This window comes from Corvus hawaiiensis, chromosome 8 (genome assembly GCF_020740725.1).
Source record: "Corvus hawaiiensis isolate bCorHaw1 chromosome 8, bCorHaw1.pri.cur, whole genome shotgun sequence".
NCBI lineage: Eukaryota > Metazoa > Chordata > Aves > Passeriformes > Corvidae > Corvus > Corvus hawaiiensis.
In genome coordinates, this window is record NC_063220.1 from 21,606,147 (window position 1) to 21,627,786 (window position 21,640).

At 37.8% G+C, this 21,640-nt stretch overlaps 1 protein-coding gene across 3 annotated transcripts in view; it reads left to right on the top strand.

Moving 5' to 3' along the window:
• VCL (vinculin) overlaps positions 1 to 21,640 on the top strand; it is a 60,425-nt gene that overhangs the window by 32,142 nt on the left and 6,643 nt on the right. For all 3 annotated transcript variants that reach the window (XM_048311024.1, XM_048311025.1, XM_048311026.1), the window contains exons 5-18: positions 1,042 to 1,164; positions 1,424 to 1,584; positions 7,413 to 7,503; positions 8,279 to 8,426; positions 9,324 to 9,477; positions 10,497 to 10,672; positions 12,120 to 12,310; positions 13,673 to 13,872; positions 14,372 to 14,500; positions 15,535 to 15,684; positions 16,265 to 16,373; positions 17,362 to 17,664; positions 18,247 to 18,371; positions 18,680 to 18,865. In XM_048311024.1, coding sequence (XP_048166981.1) covers positions 1,042 to 1,164; positions 1,424 to 1,584; positions 7,413 to 7,503; positions 8,279 to 8,426; positions 9,324 to 9,477; positions 10,497 to 10,672; positions 12,120 to 12,310; positions 13,673 to 13,872; positions 14,372 to 14,500; positions 15,535 to 15,684; positions 16,265 to 16,373; positions 17,362 to 17,664; positions 18,247 to 18,371; positions 18,680 to 18,865 — 2,246 coding nt within the window. The remainder of the gene's footprint in view (positions 1 to 1,041; positions 1,165 to 1,423; positions 1,585 to 7,412; positions 7,504 to 8,278; positions 8,427 to 9,323; positions 9,478 to 10,496; positions 10,673 to 12,119; positions 12,311 to 13,672; positions 13,873 to 14,371; positions 14,501 to 15,534; positions 15,685 to 16,264; positions 16,374 to 17,361; positions 17,665 to 18,246; positions 18,372 to 18,679; positions 18,866 to 21,640) is intronic.

Here is a 21,640-nt window from a genome sequence, read left to right on the forward strand (position 1 = left end):
ATGCTGTAGAAGCTCTGTCTTTGCCTGAGCTGGCTGCTGCTCAACATTTGCAGCCCATGCCCACAAAATGCCTGTAGTTCTTGTTCCCTGTAGTTCTATTAATGGGCATCTGAACTCGACCATTCATGTCAGTACTATACGAATAATAGGAGTATGAGCAGGTACACTTAAAATCAAGGAAGTGCTTACAGGTTTTGTGTTGGAAGCAGAGAGGGGAACATGGTTACCTATTAAGGCTTTTGTCATTTAAAAGGAAATGTGGTTCTGCACAGCTTGCCTCTCTGTGCTGTCAGTGTGATGATCCTACTACTTTTCAGTGATATCACAAAAGCAGTGTTAAGATGCCTAAGATACTAACCAGCAGAAAGGTAATTCAGGCAAAGAATACACAGCTTCCTTCCAGTTTTATATCCTGTAGGAGGAGGAGTGGGACCACAACAGCACCAATTTAAATAATCTCAAGTTTTTATGAAGCTGTGTCTGAAGTTTTCATGTGCGCTGTGTGGTAAACCTCACAAGTCTTAGCTATTGAAAATAGATCTGCTCTAGAATAAATTTAATTCTTTTCAGGCTTCTAGGGTACTGAAATATTTCTATCAAATATGAAGTATAAATAAATACAGTTCCTGATCTCTGGTAGAACCTCAAAGCAAACAAACAAAATCCTGATGTTTCCTTTTTCTGTCCTTCACTTAAGGCATGGATCAAATCTTAAGAGAAAAGATGACACCCTCCCCCCCCACCCTAAATCAGCTTCCAGTGTTCATTAAATGACTTCATGTCCTAAAACAGTAATTTCAAGTATTGTCCTATTTTATTGATAGGATTTTAAATCAAGAATTTTAAGTAGTCCATTCTACTTTACATAGTGGCTAGGTTTTGAATAGGTGACTTCTCTGAAGTATCTGGAATGTGTTTAAAGTAACAGCTGCTAGCTAATAAAAAAATTTTTAAACTTCAATATAGTTTTCGTCAATCATTATGCCTTATTCTTGTTTAGAAATCTCAAGTGTTTCAATGTTCAATTACTTTAATCCTTAGGAATGACAAAGATGGCCAAAATGATTGATGAGAGACAACAGGAATTAACTCACCAGGAACATAGGGTTATGCTGGTAAACTCCATGAATACAGTGAAGGAGCTATTGCCTGTACTTATTTCAGGTATTTTTTGCTTTGCTTTTTAATACCATTCTGAATTACTGTTTTGAACTGGAGTTCCAATGTCTTACGTTTATTAAAAATAACCTTGACATCTGTAATCAGCTGCAAGTAACTGTGCTTCCTGTATTAAAACTACAATCTCTTTGAGATAAAATGGTCCATGCAAAAAAAAAGGTTGCATATGAATGCAGTAGAAGGAAAACTCAACCACTGATTGGTTCTTGCATGTACCATTTTCTAATCTCTGGTATTTTCACAGCTATGAAGATTTTTGTAACCACAAAAAATTCTAAAAGCCAGGGAATAGAAGAGGCCTTGAAAAATCGCAATTTCACAGTAGAGAAAATGAGTGCTGAGATAAATGAAATAATTCGTGTATTGCAACTCACTTCGTGGGATGAAGATGCCTGGGCGAGCAAGGTATTTTCATATCTACCTTTGTATATAGAAGTCTAATTTTTGTCTGCTGTGTTTTACCCTTATAAACTTGTGCTTTTGAGACCATGGAAATATGTATTTGTGCATCAGTTTTGCAACACTGTGTAATCGCATCATATAATCTCTTCAAGGTCAAATGTCTTCAGAGATAAAGATACTGATTGTATCTTTCAAAATGAGCTTTCAATGAGCAAAGTTAAACTAGTGTGCCATTTGAAGGTGGTTCAGTGGTTTACTGCATCTCAGTGGTCAAACAGAAGATAGATTTATTCACGCTTTAGTTTTGGCATCATTAGGAAGTCCTGGAATTCCACTCAGAGAAGGATTTTTTGCCTGTGTATAATTACCCTACCAAATCATTTTTGACAGAGGAAAGTTAGGTATAAAAGTTATTGTTCTGTACATTCACCTGGTCTTGTAGCTAGGCATTCCTAAGTGAGATTGAGATTTTTCTTCTAGATCCTGCTAGAAAAGATAGGCTACTGTTGTATTCTTTGTGCAAAAGGCTTGGAATTGAGAAATTTTAGTCAATTTGAGGGGATTCCTCTTTGAACAACTGCTCCTTTTCCCCTGCCTCATTTTTATTCCGGACATATGAGAGTAAATTTCAGGTGTTCGTCTTGTCTCAAAGAAATCTGTTAGATTGAACAGGCGTTCTGGGTGAGTGTGATGCCTGTGAAGCTGGCATAGGGACAGGATCAGTTCCTTACAACTCAGTGTTCAGCTGTGTGAGTGACTGCAACCACTTACCTGGAGCTAAGTGCTGCTCTGAAGTGATGCTGAAGCTACTGAAATGTCTGGAAGACTAAAACAGGTCTGACAGAATCATAAAAGTGTTGTGGGCTTACAAATAAATGCAGCTGCATAACTGAAATTCCTGACAAGTTCTTTTTGGATTTTTTTTTGAGTACTTGGAAGTAAATTGCTGAAGGTATTTTTTTAAAGGGTTAAGGCTATGAGCAACAAATAACAAAAAATTTATTGCGACCTGAAGCCAGACTATTTAGCAAACCAAGTCTTGCAGGAAATCTAACATTGATATAACCAAGACAAAAATCACTTTGGCCTATGTTGTGTGGCACTTGACCCTTAGTTTGCCTCTTGAGTTATTTTGTCACTATCACTTCCTTATTATGACTACTGTATGCATCTTTGTTTTTGTTGTCCTGTTTCTTACCCTTTTATCACCTTTAGAAGGTAAGCTTTCTTCCACACCCTCCACCTGTACCTTGTATTAAACCCCAAAAAAGCATGTCTGTGGGATTTTGTGCTGTGTGCAGACTGTGTGCTGTGCAGCTTCTTCGTGTTCCAGCTGTGACACTGGCCTATCTACTTACATATATACACACAAAGTATTAAAAGGATCCTAACAGCTCTGTTTAGCTGTGTGTGAATTGGCTGTGACTAAGAATGGTAATTGCAAGCTGATCTGCATTAAGACTCTTTCTGAATCTGATTAGAGTTAGGGCAAGATTTTACAGCACATTCTTGCTGAATGCTTTTGTGTTAATTTGTTATTAGTCTCTGTAGTGACAAATAAAGGGTCCAGTCAGGCAGGAATGAGCTTTCTGCATGGGCAGAAAGCTTTATTAAGCCAGGAATTTTGTCTATTCCTTAGTGTTTTACCCACAGCCTGCCTTTGGTTTAGATGGTTTGTATTCTTTAGGTCTAGGCCTAAAACTGCAGTCTTGTATGGTTGCTTTTTCAATTCAGTTTTATTTTTGGATTTAAGCTTTCCTGTATTTTATGAAATATGAATACAATTTTATTTCACACAACAAATTTGGAAATTTTTGTGGTAAAGAAAAATGTCTGTTGCAAACAGTTGGCAATTTAGCTTCAGGAAATTCTTACTCATCTTGCTAGTGAGGCAGATTAATAAAGGATTTAATTAAGAAAATAGTTGGTATTGGAAAATGTTGGTCGTTATGCTTAATGCATAGATATGTTGTGTGGATTAGTATAATCAAAGTATCATTCTGTTCTGAACTGAAAACTTTTTAGTTGCATTTTGTTTTTGAATTAAGGTATGCTGATGATTTGGAACTATAGCACTGGGCATTAATCAAACAATGATGACAAAGCATTTGAATTGAAAAATGCAGTGGGATGAAGAAGCAGAAACTAGTTTGCTAGTGGCCACCTTTTACAGACCTTACCCTGTATTTGCACACATACCTAACAATTGATTTATTATTTTGCTGGGAGGGAGATGAAGGAGCTATTTAGTTGTAGTTGAGGTCATGTTGCATGCATGTTGTGCCTGGTGGTCTAAGGAAAGATTTTCCCCATGCTTTTCTGGAATAAAGTAAGGTGTTTGGGGATGCCCAGCCTTGAATTTTTATTCGTGTAGTACATGCTATTGCTGATGTTGGACTTTATTTTATGTTTATTACTCTATCTTGAGGTATTTATACCTTGAACTATCACAATCTGTCTAGAGATAGTGGAGAATGAACAAGGTATGGAGCCAAAGTTGTAGGAGTTGTAGGTAAACTATTTTGTTGGTCTTTCTAGACTCTGGAATGCACATTATTATTACTGGATTGCAATAATCTCTGCTTACACTGGATTTTAAAAATAGTATGGTGCTTTAGAATTGAAATGCTATTTTTGGCCAAAATCTTGGGGGGAAAAAATGTATCCTTTTCTTTAATTCATAGCTTTGAACCTTTTTTCTTTGAATTTTTCATTTTAAAGAGGAATTTAATTTTCTCTTGTATATTATTAGTGCCTATTTTTAAATAAATTTGAAGTGATACTCAATGCAGACATCTTCCATTTCCATGGAATTGGAGGGAGTTAACAGCTGTAAAAAGCTGAGAAATATCTAATATCTTGCAGGATTGAACCCTGAATGGTGACTAAGCTATCTATCCTGCCAGAACACTGGCTTTGCCTATTTCTTCTAATGTTGCCTTCTTTGGTCATGAAATGCAGATATACTTAGACTAGACCACTTTATTGAGTCAGAGGTTGTGTCTACATCCAGCAAGGAATTGTGTAGGATTTATTTTGCTCTTTTGCATAGCAGAGCCAATACCACCTGCTCCCTGAATAAGCTCAAAATTCTTGGTAGTGGCAGAAATGATGCATAAAAGTGTCTTAAATAATATTTGCTTTAGGAATTGATTTGGAAAAAATCCAACTTGCTCTTTTCCCTTCAGACAGTGTTGCCCTAGTTGTTTAACTTGGTTAACTGAAATTGTTTATCTCTTCTGAAAATGTAGTAGTGCTGATTTTGTTAATGAAATTCCTTTTGCCAACAGGAAAACTGTTGGCAGGGAGAGGAGAGAAGGAATCAATTTTTGATGATAAAACTATATAACATTTTTTTGCAGGATAGCTGTAGGATTTAAAAAAAAATTTTCATGCTTGCAACTGATATTCTGTTGGCAAATCCCAAAGAGTTAAATTTTAAACGTATTTAACTGTTTAGGGAGGAATAAGGTATTTAAACAGCTACAGAAATCAGGACTATCAAGACACTTTGAAGCAGTGAGACCTTGAGCAAGTTGCTGTGTTTTCTTAGATTACTGTTTCTGCTTTTGTCTTCCTTCTTCTTTCTTAAACAACCTGAATTGGTGGATACGTCCAGACATTTCAGTATGGCTACACCTTTGTTGGTGGCCAAGTGTATCTGACACGAGACACAGCTCTGGCAGAAACAAAAGTGCTGTACCAGCAAACCTAGTTAAGGATGCATTCTAGTCTTCTATTGCATTACTCAGCTCATTGCAGTGAAAACTCCTTATCAGGCTGAAGCTGAGAGGGATTCCTTGGGCTGTGAAGATGGTAAATTGGTGCTTTAAGAGCAGTTGTATTGAAACACTTCAACTGCTATGCTAGGATTTCACCATGTTTTTTTAAACAGGAGAAGGGGACGGTGTTTTGACAACCTGAATGCAGATATGGGACACAGGGTAGCAGGACTTACCCTGCAGAGCAATCCAGTTATGTAACTTCAGATGGATCCTGTTGCTGCTTGGGTAGTGCTGGCAATTACAAATTCATGAATGCAAAAGCTGGAACACCCGTGATCTTGTCCTCAGATGTTAGACTTTAGATTCAGAGGCTTCTATATAATTCTGCTGAAACTGCAACCCTGCAGGCAGCTGAGACAACACAAAAGCCTGTGAGAGTAAAAAGGGAGGGACAAAGACAGTTTTCCCAACACTCTCTTCTCCGCCCACACCTATCATCTCATTGACACAATAAGAAACATCTGTTGCCTTTTAAAAAATTCATTTAGTTGTTTCAAATTATTTCTGGGTAGACAGGCCTGAATTAGACCATTCATTTCAAACTAAAGTGGCTTCAGCCTGATTTAAACAACAGAAAACAGTAACACCTACTTTCATAGGTAGTAAGATTTAGATATACATTTGAAAAATTCCATTAATATTTACTTGTCTCTTATCATACATTAAACGCACAATTCTCAAGCTATAGAGAAGATGACTTTTAAAATAATGAGCCCATCTCCCACCCCTAGCTGCATGTCCTATGTTTTGGACGTTTTTTTAAACAGGTCCTGACTAAGATCTGAGATGCAGTTTCTAGATTTGAGATTGAGTCAGCCAGGTGAAAATAATTCTGCTTTCGTTACTCTCTCTCAGGCTGTGATTCAAGAACCTTTAAAAATACTCAACAGTGACACATGGCATCTTAGAAAATTGATTGCTGAATTGTATTCTAGCACCTTATGAATAGCTGACAGACCAACATGCCTGAATAAAAATGCCAGAATATTCAGTGTTGTATCTTTGAGACTAAACATGCAGAACGAGCAACTCCACAAAAATGTGGGGTTTCTTTAGTGTTGTCAGGACAGCACATGCTATAGCAGATACTGACCACTGATGGTAGTAAGCTCCTATTCAAAAGGTTGGATGTGGGCAGTCTGATTCAGATGACAGCGTGAGAGCCAGGCTTGTTTTTATCATCTATATACCAATCATGGGATGTTAGATGCATTTCAAATAATTTCCATGATAAAAAGCTATTTTGGCTTTTCCACAACTTTTTATGTAGGTACTTGTTACTGTTTTCACTGTCCTGCCGTTTATGTAAGGTGGAAAACTCGTGGCCTCTAGTGGAGAGACGGCACATGAACAATGAACGGTGTGCAGAGAAATCAGAATTGGGAGGTTGTTTCTCCTGCAGCCAGAGGTGTTGGATAGTAGTGGCATACTAGTAAAACAGCTTCTTTGATGCCTCTGGCAGAGGAGTTCAGGGTTTTAAACAGTCACATGTAAATATGTGTGTTTATCTCTAAAGACATTCAACTCCGTATCTGAGACTTTCAGAAATTAGCTGTTAGTCTTATTTTTCTGTAAACAGTAACTGTTTGATTTTAAGCAGCAGAGCAGGTGAAAAATGCAGATGTGCAGCCTCTTACCCTGAATAAGTAGTAAAATTCACTGGGAAATTTCCATCTGTGGAGAGTTTACTCCAGTTACATTACAACTTTTCTATGTGCCATGATGTAAAATGGAACTAACTCCAAGATGCGTGCTTACTAGAGCTCCAGCTTTAGAAATTAAAGCACTAGTAAATGAAGAAATAGAAAAATCACTAAAATTGCATGCATAGTTTTTGCATTTTGAGTGAAATGAAAATGTTTGTTCTAACTGGAAAGAAGCAATTATGACCTGCTAGTTTGAAAGTGGGTTTTGAACTGCTTATACGAATGTGTTTTTATAAGTAGACTCTGCTTTATAGAACTTCTATCAGCTTGGGTTGCATTGATTGCTTGTGCTTCGATTTTTTGTTTTGAGAATAATTTTGCTGGTTTCTCTTTTGTAAAGGACACTGAAGCCATGAAGAGAGCTTTAGCCTTGATAGATTCAAAGATGAATCAGGCAAAAGGTTGGCTGAGAGATCCAAATGCACCTCCAGGTAATATTTAAACAAAAATGGCAGCATAAAGTATTTTGATTTTTGAAGGCCTATTATTTCTGTTGTTTAAGACAAAATTGTCTTTAAGCATTAATAACCCTTACATAGTGGATCATTCTGAAGGAGCCTGTATTCATTCCTTTCTTTAGATATCGGGTATTGAACAGGTTGTGTCTAATGACCTAGAAAGCTTTGCTGCTTCTCAGTGGTCTAAAAGATATATATTCTGTAGGACATACATGTTCTTAATTTGCATTCCAGCAGTAAGCCCAAAAACATAGGAATTTAATTGAACAGTACTTAATTGCAGCTGTGGCTAATATTTAAAATCTCTTCTGTTGTATTTTCAAATTTTTATAACTTGAGATTTACCTAACAGAGTCTCTTTAAGTGTTTTTCTTTCAGTCTTGACATAAAATTTCTAATATTAAAATCTGCCATAAATACTCTTAATTACAATCACCTTTACTTATATAAGGGGTTTGTTTACCTTTGTATGTATCTTTCAAGCAAATAAAATTTGGTAGGGGCCTGTTCCATTTGAATGTTGAAAGGCTTTATCAGATGAACTTCCTGTGCAATCAAAGCCAAACTACTACAGTTGGAAAAGTTGGAGGGAATTGTTGTTTTTTGGTGTATGTCTCAGTTTTTGATAAATGTACTTTCATGACTGAAATGAATGCAGTTCATATGTTGTGACATGGGGATACCAGGAGATTTCTTACACATGTCAAGGAATGTCTTTGTTGCTGTACTAACTGACCCTGCATCTCAGGGGATGCTGGTGAGCAGGCCATAAGGCAGATCCTCGATGAAGCTGGCAAAGCAGGAGAGCTGTGTGCAGGCAAAGAGCGCAGAGAGATTCTGGGCACGTGCAAAACCCTGGGGCAGATGACCGATCAGCTGGCTGACCTCCGGGCTAGGTAAAGCTCTTACTTGGGATGGACACTTCTCCAGTGCTGTTAAAATGTTTCTCCTTAACTTGCAGTTGTCACTTCCTAACCTGTAGGAAAGCAGGCCAGAAGTGTATTTTACCTTTTTTACTTCAGTCTCTTCAGTTCTCTTCTACTTTCAGTCTCTCTAATAATTGATAAGAATAATACGTTTTAAGAAGAGAAATGTTAATTGCATAACATGATGATCAGAATTGCTCAGGTAGATAATTCCGAATTTGCTTGCTGTCAAACACATAGCCTTCCTCCAAATTAGGCAGAAACGAAATTTTAAACTCTCCTGTTAAGTCTGTTCTCCAAAGAGGATATACCCCAATTACTGTAAGATACATACATATGCTACTTTTTAGGTGTTTTTTGGGATGTTAGACCACATATGGTGGTTGTTGTTTATCCTACATTGACAAATTCTGCTGAACTTTGTGTGTCACATGATTAAGGCAGCTAAGACATTTTATTTTATTTTTTTTTATTGACTTGCAGTCCTCACTTAGATGAGGTGAGGCTTTCACTCCTGCAGATTCTGACTCTGCAACAGTCTATAAATTAGGAGAGAAGAGGCCTTGTCTTGGGTACTTTAATGGAACAGTATCCTTAAATAGCCTTACTTTGTGACACTGAAAAATATTTATTCTTCTGAGAATGCTAAGTGTCACATTCTGGAATAGGGAAAATATGCTCTTAGTTTTTATCTCTTCTGTTCCTCAGTTTTTGTTTCCTTAGGGAGAAAACAAAATCTGATTACATACTGTATCTCTTGCAACAATTGCTGGGAATACTCATAAACAGATTTTGTTGCCTCTTCACTAGAAAATAGCTTTTGTCAATCCTGAGCTGAATCTGTGGTGCTCTTCTTGTCTTGGGCAGAGGACAGGGTGCTACACCCATGGCTATGCAGAAAGCCCAGCAGGTGTCCCAGGGGCTGGACTTGCTCACTGCCAAAGTGGAGAATGCAGCTCGCAAGCTGGAGGCCATGACCAACTCTAAGCAGGCAATTGCTAAGAAGATTGATGCTGCTCAGGTACCACTAGTGGTTAATAAATACTTCAGAACATGATGACATTACTACTGTTAGAGCTGTTGTACTGAACTACTGTAGTTGTTTCCAAACAAAACACAGTTACTTGGTAGGAGGAACATAAAGGGGATACTTGCTTTAACAAAGAAAAATCTTAAATTCAGTAATTTACAGCATTCTGTGAGTTTTGCTTCAGTTGATGATCTTTTTTGGTAACTAACATGGCATTACTAAAAATGTCAAGGTTATTAAATTAAAATGATGGAACTCCCTAAATTTGCGTATAAACTAATCTGATTAAAGAAAAGAATAGAAGAGTTTCAGATTAGCAGACTTACTTGTGGATAAAACTGGAGCCCTTTCTTTGGGCTCTGTTTTAGGAGTGGAGTTCCTAAACTTCGTATTAATGACAGAACTTCGTATTTATGACAGAAGTGAAACGATGTTAATGAAACTGCATTTTCTTTGAATTGATCCTTTATTTTTGTAACTCTTACTATCCATCAGTGGTCTGTCTCTTACCCAGTAGTGATTATGATGGTCATCAAATAATAAACCTTCTATATATACACCTTATCTAAATGTGTATATATGTCTATTATTATCAATATTATATATGTATCAGATAAAATGGTAATGGGATGTTTTAGGAAGAGCTCTGTGAAAATACCCAACTGGGCTCAAGAGCGTCTGTTTTCATTTTTTTTCTGAAAGCCACATATCAGTCTCTAAAGGCACTAGTTAAATTTTACTTCTAAAATATGGTTGGCAAATGTTGAGGGGAGAGAGAATGTAAAATCTTTGGGGAGATTTTATCTAGTTTGATGTTTTTTTTCAAAACAGAAAAACGATGAGGCAACAGAATAATTTCATGGTACCTACAAAACAGAAACTGCTTTTGAGAACTACTTCCTATTAAATAAAATTTTGAAAGCTGAATTGGTATTTCTTTCTCTGTGAGAGCATGTATAGAATAAACATCACTTTTTGTTTTCACTTGTACACAACTTCTTTCTATGAAGAATTGGCTTGCAGATCCTAATGGGGGCAGTGAAGGAGAAGAGCATATTCGGGGAATTATGGCTGAAGCAAGGAAAGTTGCAGAACTGTGTGAGGAGCCTAAAGAAAGAGATGATATCCTTCGTTCCTTGGGGGAAATCTCTGCTTTGACAGCCAAGCTGTCAGATCTGCGACGACAGTAAGTATTAGTTTTATCACAGTTTATTTATTTGAATGGCTTTCATGTGCAGTTCACGGTGCTGAGCAAGATCAGAATATTGATGATGATAATAAACCCTTTTTAGTTGTTCAGCCTAGTGATTTCTATCTCAAAGCCTAACTTGCAGTAGCTTCCTTAAAAAAAGGTAGCCAGAGACATATTACATGGAAGTATTTTCTTTCTACTGCCTATGGAATATTTGACAAGCAAACCGAAGCCAAAAGTGAGCTTGTTTGTACTGTCAAAACAACAAGGTAATGGGAAATATAAGTTTGGTTATACAGATGGATGTCATCACTGTTTTTTGCTAAGCAGCTTACTAATATCAAGGTGGAATATCTTCCACTTCAATCACTGTAAGTGTTTTAAGCTGTAACTGATGCCTTTTCTTGGTCTTAAAGTCAAGAGTCAAATACTGTTAGAAAGGAAAAAGGGATTTTACCTTGATATTTATTTTAAGGATCCTTAGGTGCACATGTCCAGGTCTAATGCACTGAAATGCACACTGCAATGCACCCCCAAAAGATCTGGCATAACATTACAGGTCTTACTAATTAGGATATCTATCCAAAATTCCCCAATGAGAGGCTTGAATGAGCCCCCCCCCCTCAAGGAGCCTTCCCCTGGATGGTTCTATCGTAGTTTACAGAATGTGTTCCGGAGAGGACCTTAGGGTCTGGGGCACACTAACCCCTACCTACGAAGCTTCTAAAATGTTTCATCTCTCAGCTGAACAAACAAGTCCAAGAATGTAGGCAAAAAGCACTAAGAATACAGAAGTTATAAAAAGGTATAACAGGGGTATAAAAGAAAAGGCAAAAAATCATCATGGCATCATAACTACAAATGATACAAAAGATAAGATTTTCAGAAATTATATTTCTGTATCAGTTTTGCAAAGAGGCTGATTGAGAATGGCAGAGGAGAAACAGTTATTGTACAGACTGCGATCTTCGTCTAAGGCTGGTTGCAATACAGCAATAAATATTTCTCTTGCTCCATTAGTTAGTTGTTTTAATCAAGTTTTTATTGAGCTTTAGCTGCAGTAGGTCTTAATGTGCTATCTTTTGTCAAGTTTATATATAGCCTTTGGTCTGTGGCTGCTTACTTTTCTGCTTGTAATCTGTATGGCATGATAGCAGTTGCTTGTAAGACAGCCATGGAAATGGGAAATCAGTTCATACACCAGTATTGGTAATGGCAGTACTGTGCCTTCCCCCACCTCAGTGCTGTGCTGAACATATGTAATATCCAGGTACCACAGCAGAGAACTGCTCCTCAGAGTCTCAACTCAAGTGTCAAAGTCAACCTTATTTAGAAAGACCAAGTACCTTTCATTGTGTCTTCCTGCTGAATTTGAGACAATCTGTAAATGATCTTTATATGACTATACTCTTTTTTTTTTTTTTTTTTTTTAAATACTTAGTGGGAAAGGTGACTCTCCTGAGGCTCGTGCTTTGGCTAAGCAAATAGCTACATCACTTCAGAATTTACAGTCCAAAACAAACAGGGCTGTAGCAAATACTAGGCCAGTTAAAGCAGCTGTCCATTTGGAGGGCAAGATTGAGCAAGCTCAGAGGTGGATAGACAATCCTACAGTTGCTGATCGGGGAGTAGGTAAGTGTTTCTCTGTGATTTTCCCCCCAGTTTTACAATCAAACTTGTTACTAATTTTTGTGGTGGAAACTACTGCTCCTGAGGATGCATTGAATGTTCACTGATGTGGAGACTTGAAGATTTATAGCTAAGTCATGACTTAGATTATAGAATTAAGAAAATTATAGAAATAAGCTGGCCCATGATTCTCTTTGTGTTGTTTCCTAAAGAATGGGAGAACATGTGCTGTAGAGAAGACAAACTTAAGATTGCTACTTGCTTTTCTTATTATGCAAATATTGTATCTCAAATTTGAATTTATACCTACTCCAGAAAATTGAGTAATTAACTCCTTCAGAGAAGAGAAAAACACTCATAAACCTGACCTAAAAGTATCACTTCTTGTATGGTTTCTGGGTTATCTGAGGAGAATGCTACTAATTAAAGAGAAAGGGGATCTGATAATCCCAGTATGCTCTCGATGAGAGCATGTGGTTCAGGAGTTGCTGGCACTTGGCAGGATACTCATAAGAAAAGTAAGTTAAGAATACAAGAGATGGCAGCAGTGCTGAGTGATTCTTGGATAGTCCGGTGCTGTGACAACTTCGTAAGTAATTTTAAGGTTGATCACTAACTTGGATTACTTGTGGGTTAGCATTATCTTAAAATTATTCTTCAGTAGGTCTTTGATGGACTTAATACACAATGAGTTCCTTTAAAAGAATACTGCTGTTGTATCCTTGAAAGAATAGAGAATTACATTCCTGTGAATGAGCAGGAAGCATCTGTAAGTGAATGAAGGAAATTACCCATGCTAAAAATAAATTTTTTTACAGAAAAACTTTCAACACACTGTGGAGGCTTTGTAAGGTGTTCCCTACCCCCACTGTCCCCTCCAATCCAGATTACTTGACACTTCTTACTTATGGCTTCTGGAATTCTTGGAGAGGGCATTTGGCTTTTTAAGTTATGTTTTCTACTTGTCTTTTCATTCCCTCTTGCTGCTTGTCTTCTAATGATGTGGGGATGAATTGCAGTACTTGGAATTTGCAAGTGCTTTCTATTGGAGTTAACAGAGCAGTTATGTAGAAGTACCTGACAGCTGCCATGGTTAATTTTTGTCAGACCACTCTAGTTAAAAAGGATGCATCTCTAGCCAGAGTTGGTAAATTAAGCAAAAAGAAACTGGAGACAGTTGAATTCCTCTGTGGTTTTGAACTGTAATTACTCAATGATAAACTGCAGAAGATCTTTCCTACCACCTAGACAAGTGTTCTGAAAACCCCAAGAATTCGGATGTGTGCATATACGTGTGCAGCTCTTTGTGGTGCCCCGGTTTCTGTGCCACTGCATGTTAATGGCCGGTGCCCTGTCCCCCTGCAGGCCAGGCGGCCATCCGGGGCCTGGTTGCCGAAGGCCGGCGTTTAGCCAATGTCATGATGGGACCGTACCGGCAGGACCTGCTGGCCAAGTGTGACCGCGTGGACCAGCTCTCTGCCCAGCTGGCTGACCTGGCGGCGCGAGGGGAGGGTGAGTCCCCCCAGGCCAGGGCCATCGCTGCTCAGCTCCAGGACTCGCTGAAGGTAAGCACCTGCTCTCGTGCAGGCAAGCACATGATACACGGGAGCACTTCTCTCCTCTGGGGAAGCCTTGTGTGTGAGAGGCATCTATGAAAACAGAAATGCAGCTAAGGACCTATTGGTTTAGCTGAGGTGTTTAAAGCAAATTTTCTAGAAAGGCCTTGTTATCATGCCATAGGGGTTAATTTCAAATGAACAATTTGGAAGGAAAATTCAAGTCTCTCTTAAAAGGAAATAGTATGCTAGCATTGCAGATTTGAGGGACAAGGTCTTGAATCATGCTGTTCATAGCTTCTAATGCTGCTTCAAGGAGTGGTACGTAAGCTTTGTATAGTTCTAATTATGTAAAAAGTGATTAATTGGTCACACTTTTAAGGTAATTCTATCTTAATGTCTGCCATTGGAATGGGCATTTTTCTTGTAAAAGAAGGTTTTATGGGATTTGAACCCCTACAACTTTATATCCTTCTATCATATGGTAATAATTTTCCACTTTTTTAAGGATCTTAAAACACGAATGCAAGAGGCAATGACCCAGGAAGTTTCTGATGTTTTTAGTGACACCACAACTCCTATTAAATTGTTAGCAGTAGCAGCCACCGCTCCCTCTGATGCTCCCAACAGAGATGAGGCAAGTATACCCAAGTATACTTTCTTTCCATGTACAGGTTCAGCTGTTGTTTAATTTTACCTGAATTGGTATTTTGAAAAATAAATCAGTGTTCTGAAAAATGAATTGGTATTTTTTTATTTTAAGTTTGTGATGCTTACTAATTCTGGCTACATAATGTTTACTATGCAAATCTCTCTGGACTCCTGGAGACTGTGAATTGTATAACCCTGGAAACAGTGGTAACAGTAATAACATTCAATAAATGGCAAAAATGTCTCCCTGTGTTGTTGGTACCACATGGCCTTCAGTGGGCTAAAAATTCTTGTGCAAAAACCACTGACACACTAGTTGGTAGTTTTTTATATCTCAGCATTACATAAGCTGATTACAATGGTCAAATTCATGCCAGAATTAATCAACAGATTACCGTTTTCTCTTGCTGGATATTGTTTCCTGTACTTCAAAGCCACTGGCTGCAAATGAAGTACCTAAAATGCAGTGTCTGGAAGTTCTGTTTGGCTACTTTGGCTTTTGGCTACATGATCAAAATAATTCCCAAGGCCTTGGAGAATTCAGCTTTATGGCAGGATAGCTTTTTGTCCAAGTGTTCTGTTCCTTGAATATCTAAGGACTGTGAAAGGAGGTAATTTTTTTCCAGTGTGAATTTTTGGGGTGAACCCCCTTATTTATCTTTCTAATATAGTTACTTTTGGATTATGGGTTTGAAGATAAATCTCTGAGCTAAAATAGTTTTAATAGAGTATTTCTTGCAGCAGTAGTCATCAGGAATTACTGAACTTCATACCTTGAAACTATAAAGTGTGTATATATCTCCTTAGTTGTCCCACTGAGTAAGTAAAGAAGCAAGTCTGGTAATGTAAAGATTAAAAAAATCAAATGCCTTCAAAGCTTTTGTGTCCCTTTGCATTCTCTCAGGATGAATTAAGTAGGGATGTTATGAAGGTGTCTCTGACACTTGAAAGAAATTTTGTATACTGTTAAGGTGGGTAGGGCTTTTTAAAATGTTTTTTTTTTCCTCTTTTGACAACTAGGTGTTTGATGAAAGAGCAGCAAACTTTGAAAACCATGCTGCTAGACTGGGAGCTACAGCAGAAAAAGCGGCTGCAGTTGGAACTGCCAATAAAACCACTGTGGAGGGCATTCAGGCAACAGTGAAATCAGCAAGGGAACTCACCCCACAGGTGCTTGCTGGGTTTGAAGAGCTGTTAAAAGGGCTGGGGATGACCTCTGGGGATTTTCCTTATGCTTCTCTTCTAGAAGAAAGATTTTAATACCAACAAGGAACATAGTGCTGACACTCTTAAAATGGGAATGGCAAACACTTGCATACATTATACTAAGTAGAACAAAATGATCAAATGACATGTTTTACTCTTCAGCTCTTGGATAGAAGTGTCTGTGACTTGAAACAAAATGATTTTGGGGCTTGGTAAAATAAGTAAGTAGAAAAAATGCTCTCTTTTTTTTTCAAAATAAACTTCTATCTAAATGTTGGTAGTGTGATAAATAGTGCACTTTAGTACTTTCAGGAGTTGTTTGTAAGATAGATTAGTAGGTAGTTGAAGTTCCAGGAGAAAGTATTTGTGCCAGCTAATTTCAGAAGCATGGTAGATCTTCAAGGAGCTAGATGTTGCTCTAGAATTAATGAACTAGTTTTTCAAATGTGGAGCTACACATCCAGTCCTGAAAAAACAAATGCATTTTCAAGAATATGTGTAATGTTGATGTGTACTGATAATTAAAAATGTCTTCTGTTGGCAGGTAGTATCAGCAGCTCGTATCCTCCTGAGAAATCCTGGAAATCAGGCTGCTTACGAACATTTTGAAACCATGAAAAACCAATGGATTGATAATGTAGAAAAAATGACAGGTAAAGTAGGAATTTCTGTTGATGATCCTACCTATGGCTAACTAGCTTGTATAGATTTTTCTCCATTCTGTGTGGGTTGATGAAACATGCAAAAAATAATGACTGATTAAAAATAAATTAAGAGAAGTGGGAATGTGCTCTCTGACTCCAGGAATATGTATATGTTAGAGGATACACAAAATAGCTGACTTCTTATGTGTTAATACTGAGCTGTAGGGGAGCAAATCCTGCTTTAGTTCTTTTTTTGGGAAAATCAGAATATCATCATTTTTTATTGCAGCTGCTATTATAGCAGTATATCACTGTGACAACTTGAGGTTTTCTTCTGTATAATCTTGGCATGTTGAAATAGGACAGATAATTAACTGAAGGAAAGAAAACATGTTCAAAATACTGTAACAGCCCAATGAATGCAGAGAATAAGACAAAGCTACTGATCCTGCTGAGGCACTGAAATATTCCAGTCCTTCCCAAGGGCAGATCCTTTGCACTGACCTGCTGAACAGCTGAATGTATAGTACCTCCTCCTTCATCCCAGTAATTAAATCCTGGGTATTTTAAATCTCACTGCCTTGTCACTGTGAATCACCCCTATGTAAAAAGCACAGCCAGAAGGATATTTCCTTTGGAATGAATGGGAGAATACAAAAAGTACTGAATATGCTTAAAGAAATTTGGTGTGAAGAAAGAATCTCTGCTGCATATACTATGTAAGAAAGTTCTTGAGTGAAACAACATTCCATGGTAGAGGAGTAGGAGCTTGGGGTGTCATTAACAAGCTTCAGCATGATTACTGTCGCAGAGGTACAACAGAATCAGAAATTAAACTGCAGTAGTACATTTGGGCTGATTTCCATGCACTTCTCTGCTCTTCTCACACCCCAGTTTTAAAATACTTACTTTTCTGGTTTTGAACTATCTTTGGAATACCAAATACCCCTTTCCACAGATGAAACTAGAATATTAATGCATTTAACTTTTATTCTAGGGTTGGTGGATGAAGCCATTGATACTAAATCTCTGTTGGATGCATCAGAAGAGGCTATTAAGAAGGACCTGGATAAATGTAAAGTTGCAATGGCCAACATGCAACCTCAGATGCTGGTAGCTGGTGCCACCAGCATTGCCAGACGAGCAAACCGTATCCTGCTGGTCGCAAAACGGGAGGTGGAAAACTCAGAAGACCCTAAATTTCGGGAGGCTGTTAAAGCAGCCTCTGATGAGCTGAGCAAAACTATATCACCCATGGTAATGGATGCTAAAGCTGTGGCAGGCAACATTTCTGATCCTGGTAAGGATTCAGTCAGCTAATTTAAAATGTGCCTTTTACTGACGAGAGATGATGTGAAGTAGTGCTCATTTTTTCTTATACAGCTGTATATCTCCTTTTATGTAAATATTGTGTACACTTACATCTCAGAATGATGAAATCAAGCTCACACCATTAACTGCTACATCCTGCTGTTCTAAAATGCAATCAGAGGCCTTTAGCATATTCAAGGAAAAAGCATTCTAGTATGATATGCCATTTCATATCCTTAATTAGAAGCATTTGTTCCTAGTTTTAAGTAGTATTACTTTATATTAAAAAAATTACACAATTTTTTTTTACTCTAAAAGTTGTTCAGGGAATTACTTTGGCTATTGATAGTGATTATTACTCAGCCAAGGCTTTATTTTATGCATGTTGCAGATGACACTAATATTTCAATTCAATTCATGCAAGTCCACTGTAAACAATTTGGTAGTTTTTAAACACAAATATAAGTGTACTTGGCACAGTACATTATAGAAGTAATTTTTGGGGGTAGTATTCTAAACATTACCGATTCTATTAAGTTGGTGTTAAACTAGTAACGAAATTTTTGTTTAGGTTTGCAGAAGCGTTTCTTGGATTCTGGATACAAAATTCTGGGAGCTGTGGCCAAAGTCAGAGAAGCCTTCCAGCCTCAGGAACCAGATTTTCCTCCTCCTCCTCCTGACCTTGAGCACCTTCATGTAAGTGCAGCTAGTTTGTAATAAAATACGCAGTTGTCATTGATGTGTGGACTGAAATTGCTTAAGTATATTACTATTCATTAGAAATAAAAGGTATTGTCTGGCTGGCCATGCATACAAGTAGCCTCAAGTCTAAAAAATACCAGTCCAGCATTCAAAAGGAAAGATTAAAACGTGGTATTTTCTTTAACAGGATGCACTTGAAAAACTGGAAAAAGACCTGAGGTCATACAGTCATGTCTTGCCATGACACCACCCTTTACTCAATCTTTGCTCTCTTTCATTGCACTGATGTTTGCCTTCCCTAGCTGACGGACGAGCTCGCTCCTCCCAAGCCACCGCTGCCAGAAGGTGAGGTTCCCCCGCCCAGACCACCACCACCTGAAGAAAAGGATGAAGAGTTCCCAGAGCAAAAAGCAGGAGAAGCAATCAATCAACCCATGATGATGGCTGCTAGACAGTTGCATGATGAAGCCCGGAAATGGTCTAGCAAGGTAAGAAGTTGTTGTAAGTGTTTTGTGCTAAAAGGATTCTCTTTTATTTTTATTTTCAGGATCAGAGTGTTTTTTCTTATGACAGTGTCTTTCATAGACTAAACAGTAAAAGCACTGCTCAAGTTCAGAGTGAACTAGGGTCAACTGTTCTAACACTCAGAATTGCTAGAATGCTTTATTAACATACCCCTGGGGACACAAATATGCCCTGTATGCTAAGCTGTTTGTGATCCTTGGTGTTGGTATTGCCTAGAGAGTAACTAATACTTATGCCTGTGCAGGCTGACAAGCTGATTGCTATATTTAAGTGACTTTGAAAAGTCTGTATGGAAAAATCAGTATGGATGTTGCAGATACCAGCTGCAGGGATCATGAGCTGGTTTGTCTTTATTCTGGAAGAAGCTGCAAGGTACTTTGCAGTTAATGTGATGCATTTATGATGGGAAGAATGACCACATATAGGTGGCCTGGTCTCATTCTTTTTTGGAGTGAGTCACATTCCCTATTAAGGCTGAAATCCTGAATTTCCTTCCCATTTCAGTGCTGTGATGAAGAAGTGTGAATTTGTCAGTCTTGTAAATGCTAACATCGCTTTGTTTTGCTTTTCTCTCATCTCCTCCTTCTCTTCCCCAAGAGCTACATTTTTCCTCTGGCAGAAGCTGAGTGCTGAGTAAGAACTTCAGAGATTTAGGCTTCTGCAAGTGTAAATTAAGGGGTCACAATTTGGCTTTTAAAATCTTACCCTTTCTCTGCACTAAATTAGGTGGTAAGGAGACAGACTTGAATAGCTTACAGAATCAACTTTAGTGCTATGGGCTAAAGGAACATCTGTTTCGGAAGTACAGATAAAATACAAAAGTTTCTGCAAATCAGTTTGGGTGTCTCTTATGCAAGATCAGAAGCTCTATTTTCCCCATACTTCCAGATATCCCAAACACATTTTTATATTACTAAAGGGACAGTACTGGAATGTATTAGTGATCTCAGAAGGTAATTTTAAGGCTAAAAGCCTTAATTTCAGTTTCCTAAAAGTGTTTTGATGTTGAAATCCCAGAACTGGTAACGTAACAATAGAGAGTAGGTAATAAAATGCCTTTACGATATATGCACTATATGCATTCTAAATTAAATAGTGCAAAGCCAAGCACCAGTCCTTAAAACTCCTTGCTGATTATGGAAGAGCTCCAAGCTCAGAAACTTTAGATTATAAAACACTCTGTTCATTGCTGCTTCTTTAATTTGAGACCAAGAAAGTTAGCCTGGCAATTGTCCTTCTAATTCTTCTTTAGCAGTAGGAGTTTAGTTATTCTCACAGTATGTGTTGGGAGAAGTTGTTTTAAAAACACTTCTGTAGTCTCTGAACTCACCTGATTGGCTGGAAGAGAGATTGATGGACAGTGCTACTGAGAAATATGGATTAGATCTGGAAAAACAGAACTATAAGGTCTTGCTCATATGAAGTCACAACAGACTATGTGTCAACTGTCTTTTGCCTTTTTGCAGAATCACTTTAGTCTACTGGTACTTTACCTGTAGGAAAGTGGGGGGGTGGGTGAACAAGTACTTAGTCTTTGAAAAATGGTGTAACATTGTTCATTCTTGTAAGAATGAAAATCTGATTTTTCTCCTTCTTTACAAAAGCTCCTCTTCACTGAGTGGCTTCTGGGCTTTCATGTACTCCATTTTTCTCATGGAGCACCAGCTGAACAATGTCTATTGCTTTAGCTTCCCCCTCATTTGGATAATCAGAAAATGAGGGGTATTTGGATACTTTTCATTAGATTAAGACTTAAATAAAAGCTGCCTTTGAAGGTGAGATGATTTGGCCTTACAAGTGTTACAACTTCCAAAATTCCTGTATGTTGTTGTTGACATAGATGGGGTTTTTTTCTATAAAATGCTGTATCTTAAGCAAAACACAGTTGCAAATGCAGAGTTTTTGGTAAGGGTACCTTTACTTTTATCACACTTGGCTTTAGTTGAACAAATAGTTATTAAACTTGTAGACTATTTCTGTATTGAAATGTTGCTGTGTTATTAATGCCTGTATTGTTATACCTCTTACCTCTTCCTTGAGATCTTCTCTAACAAAATTTATTTGCTTGAACCCTCTTTTTTTTTTTGTTTTGAAGGTAACAGATACAACATATTGTGTGGCAAAACAATATCATATATTTCATAATCCTCCTTTTTAATTAATTCCATTTCAGTCTTCTTTAAGAACTGTAATTCACAGTATTCATGGCATTCAGCATCACCTCTTCTTTTTCCAACCTGGTGTTGCTCTTTTACATGTTCTGTGTGGTACCTCAGTACTCGCTTCTACAGCATCTCCCATCCCATCTCTTTTTGTTACTCTACAGCAGTGTCAGTGGTTTTTCTGTGCTCCTGCTATCTGCTCTTATCACATACATGAATGGGCTTCCAAACAAAGCTTTGTATCTGCACAAATAACACAGTCATCAGCTGCTGTGCCTGCTCCTGTGCAGTCAGAACGGCTTCCATTGAGACAGAAAATCCATTCATTTCATTGTTGGCTTGCTAGTAAAATGTTGTTCTGTGGGTCAGTCTCTGTATGAGCTGAATGCTCAGATGGAAAATGCTGCTGCATATTTGAATTGTAACTTCTTAATATTTTTCATAACTTTGGTTAACAGGTGAACTGTTTCTTTCTGCTATATTCCTTCCCCTCCTCCCCTTGACCTGATCCTAGAGCTGCCTTCTCAGATCCTGAGAGGCCAAGAGGATGTTTTGGTCACTAAAACTGCTCAGTTT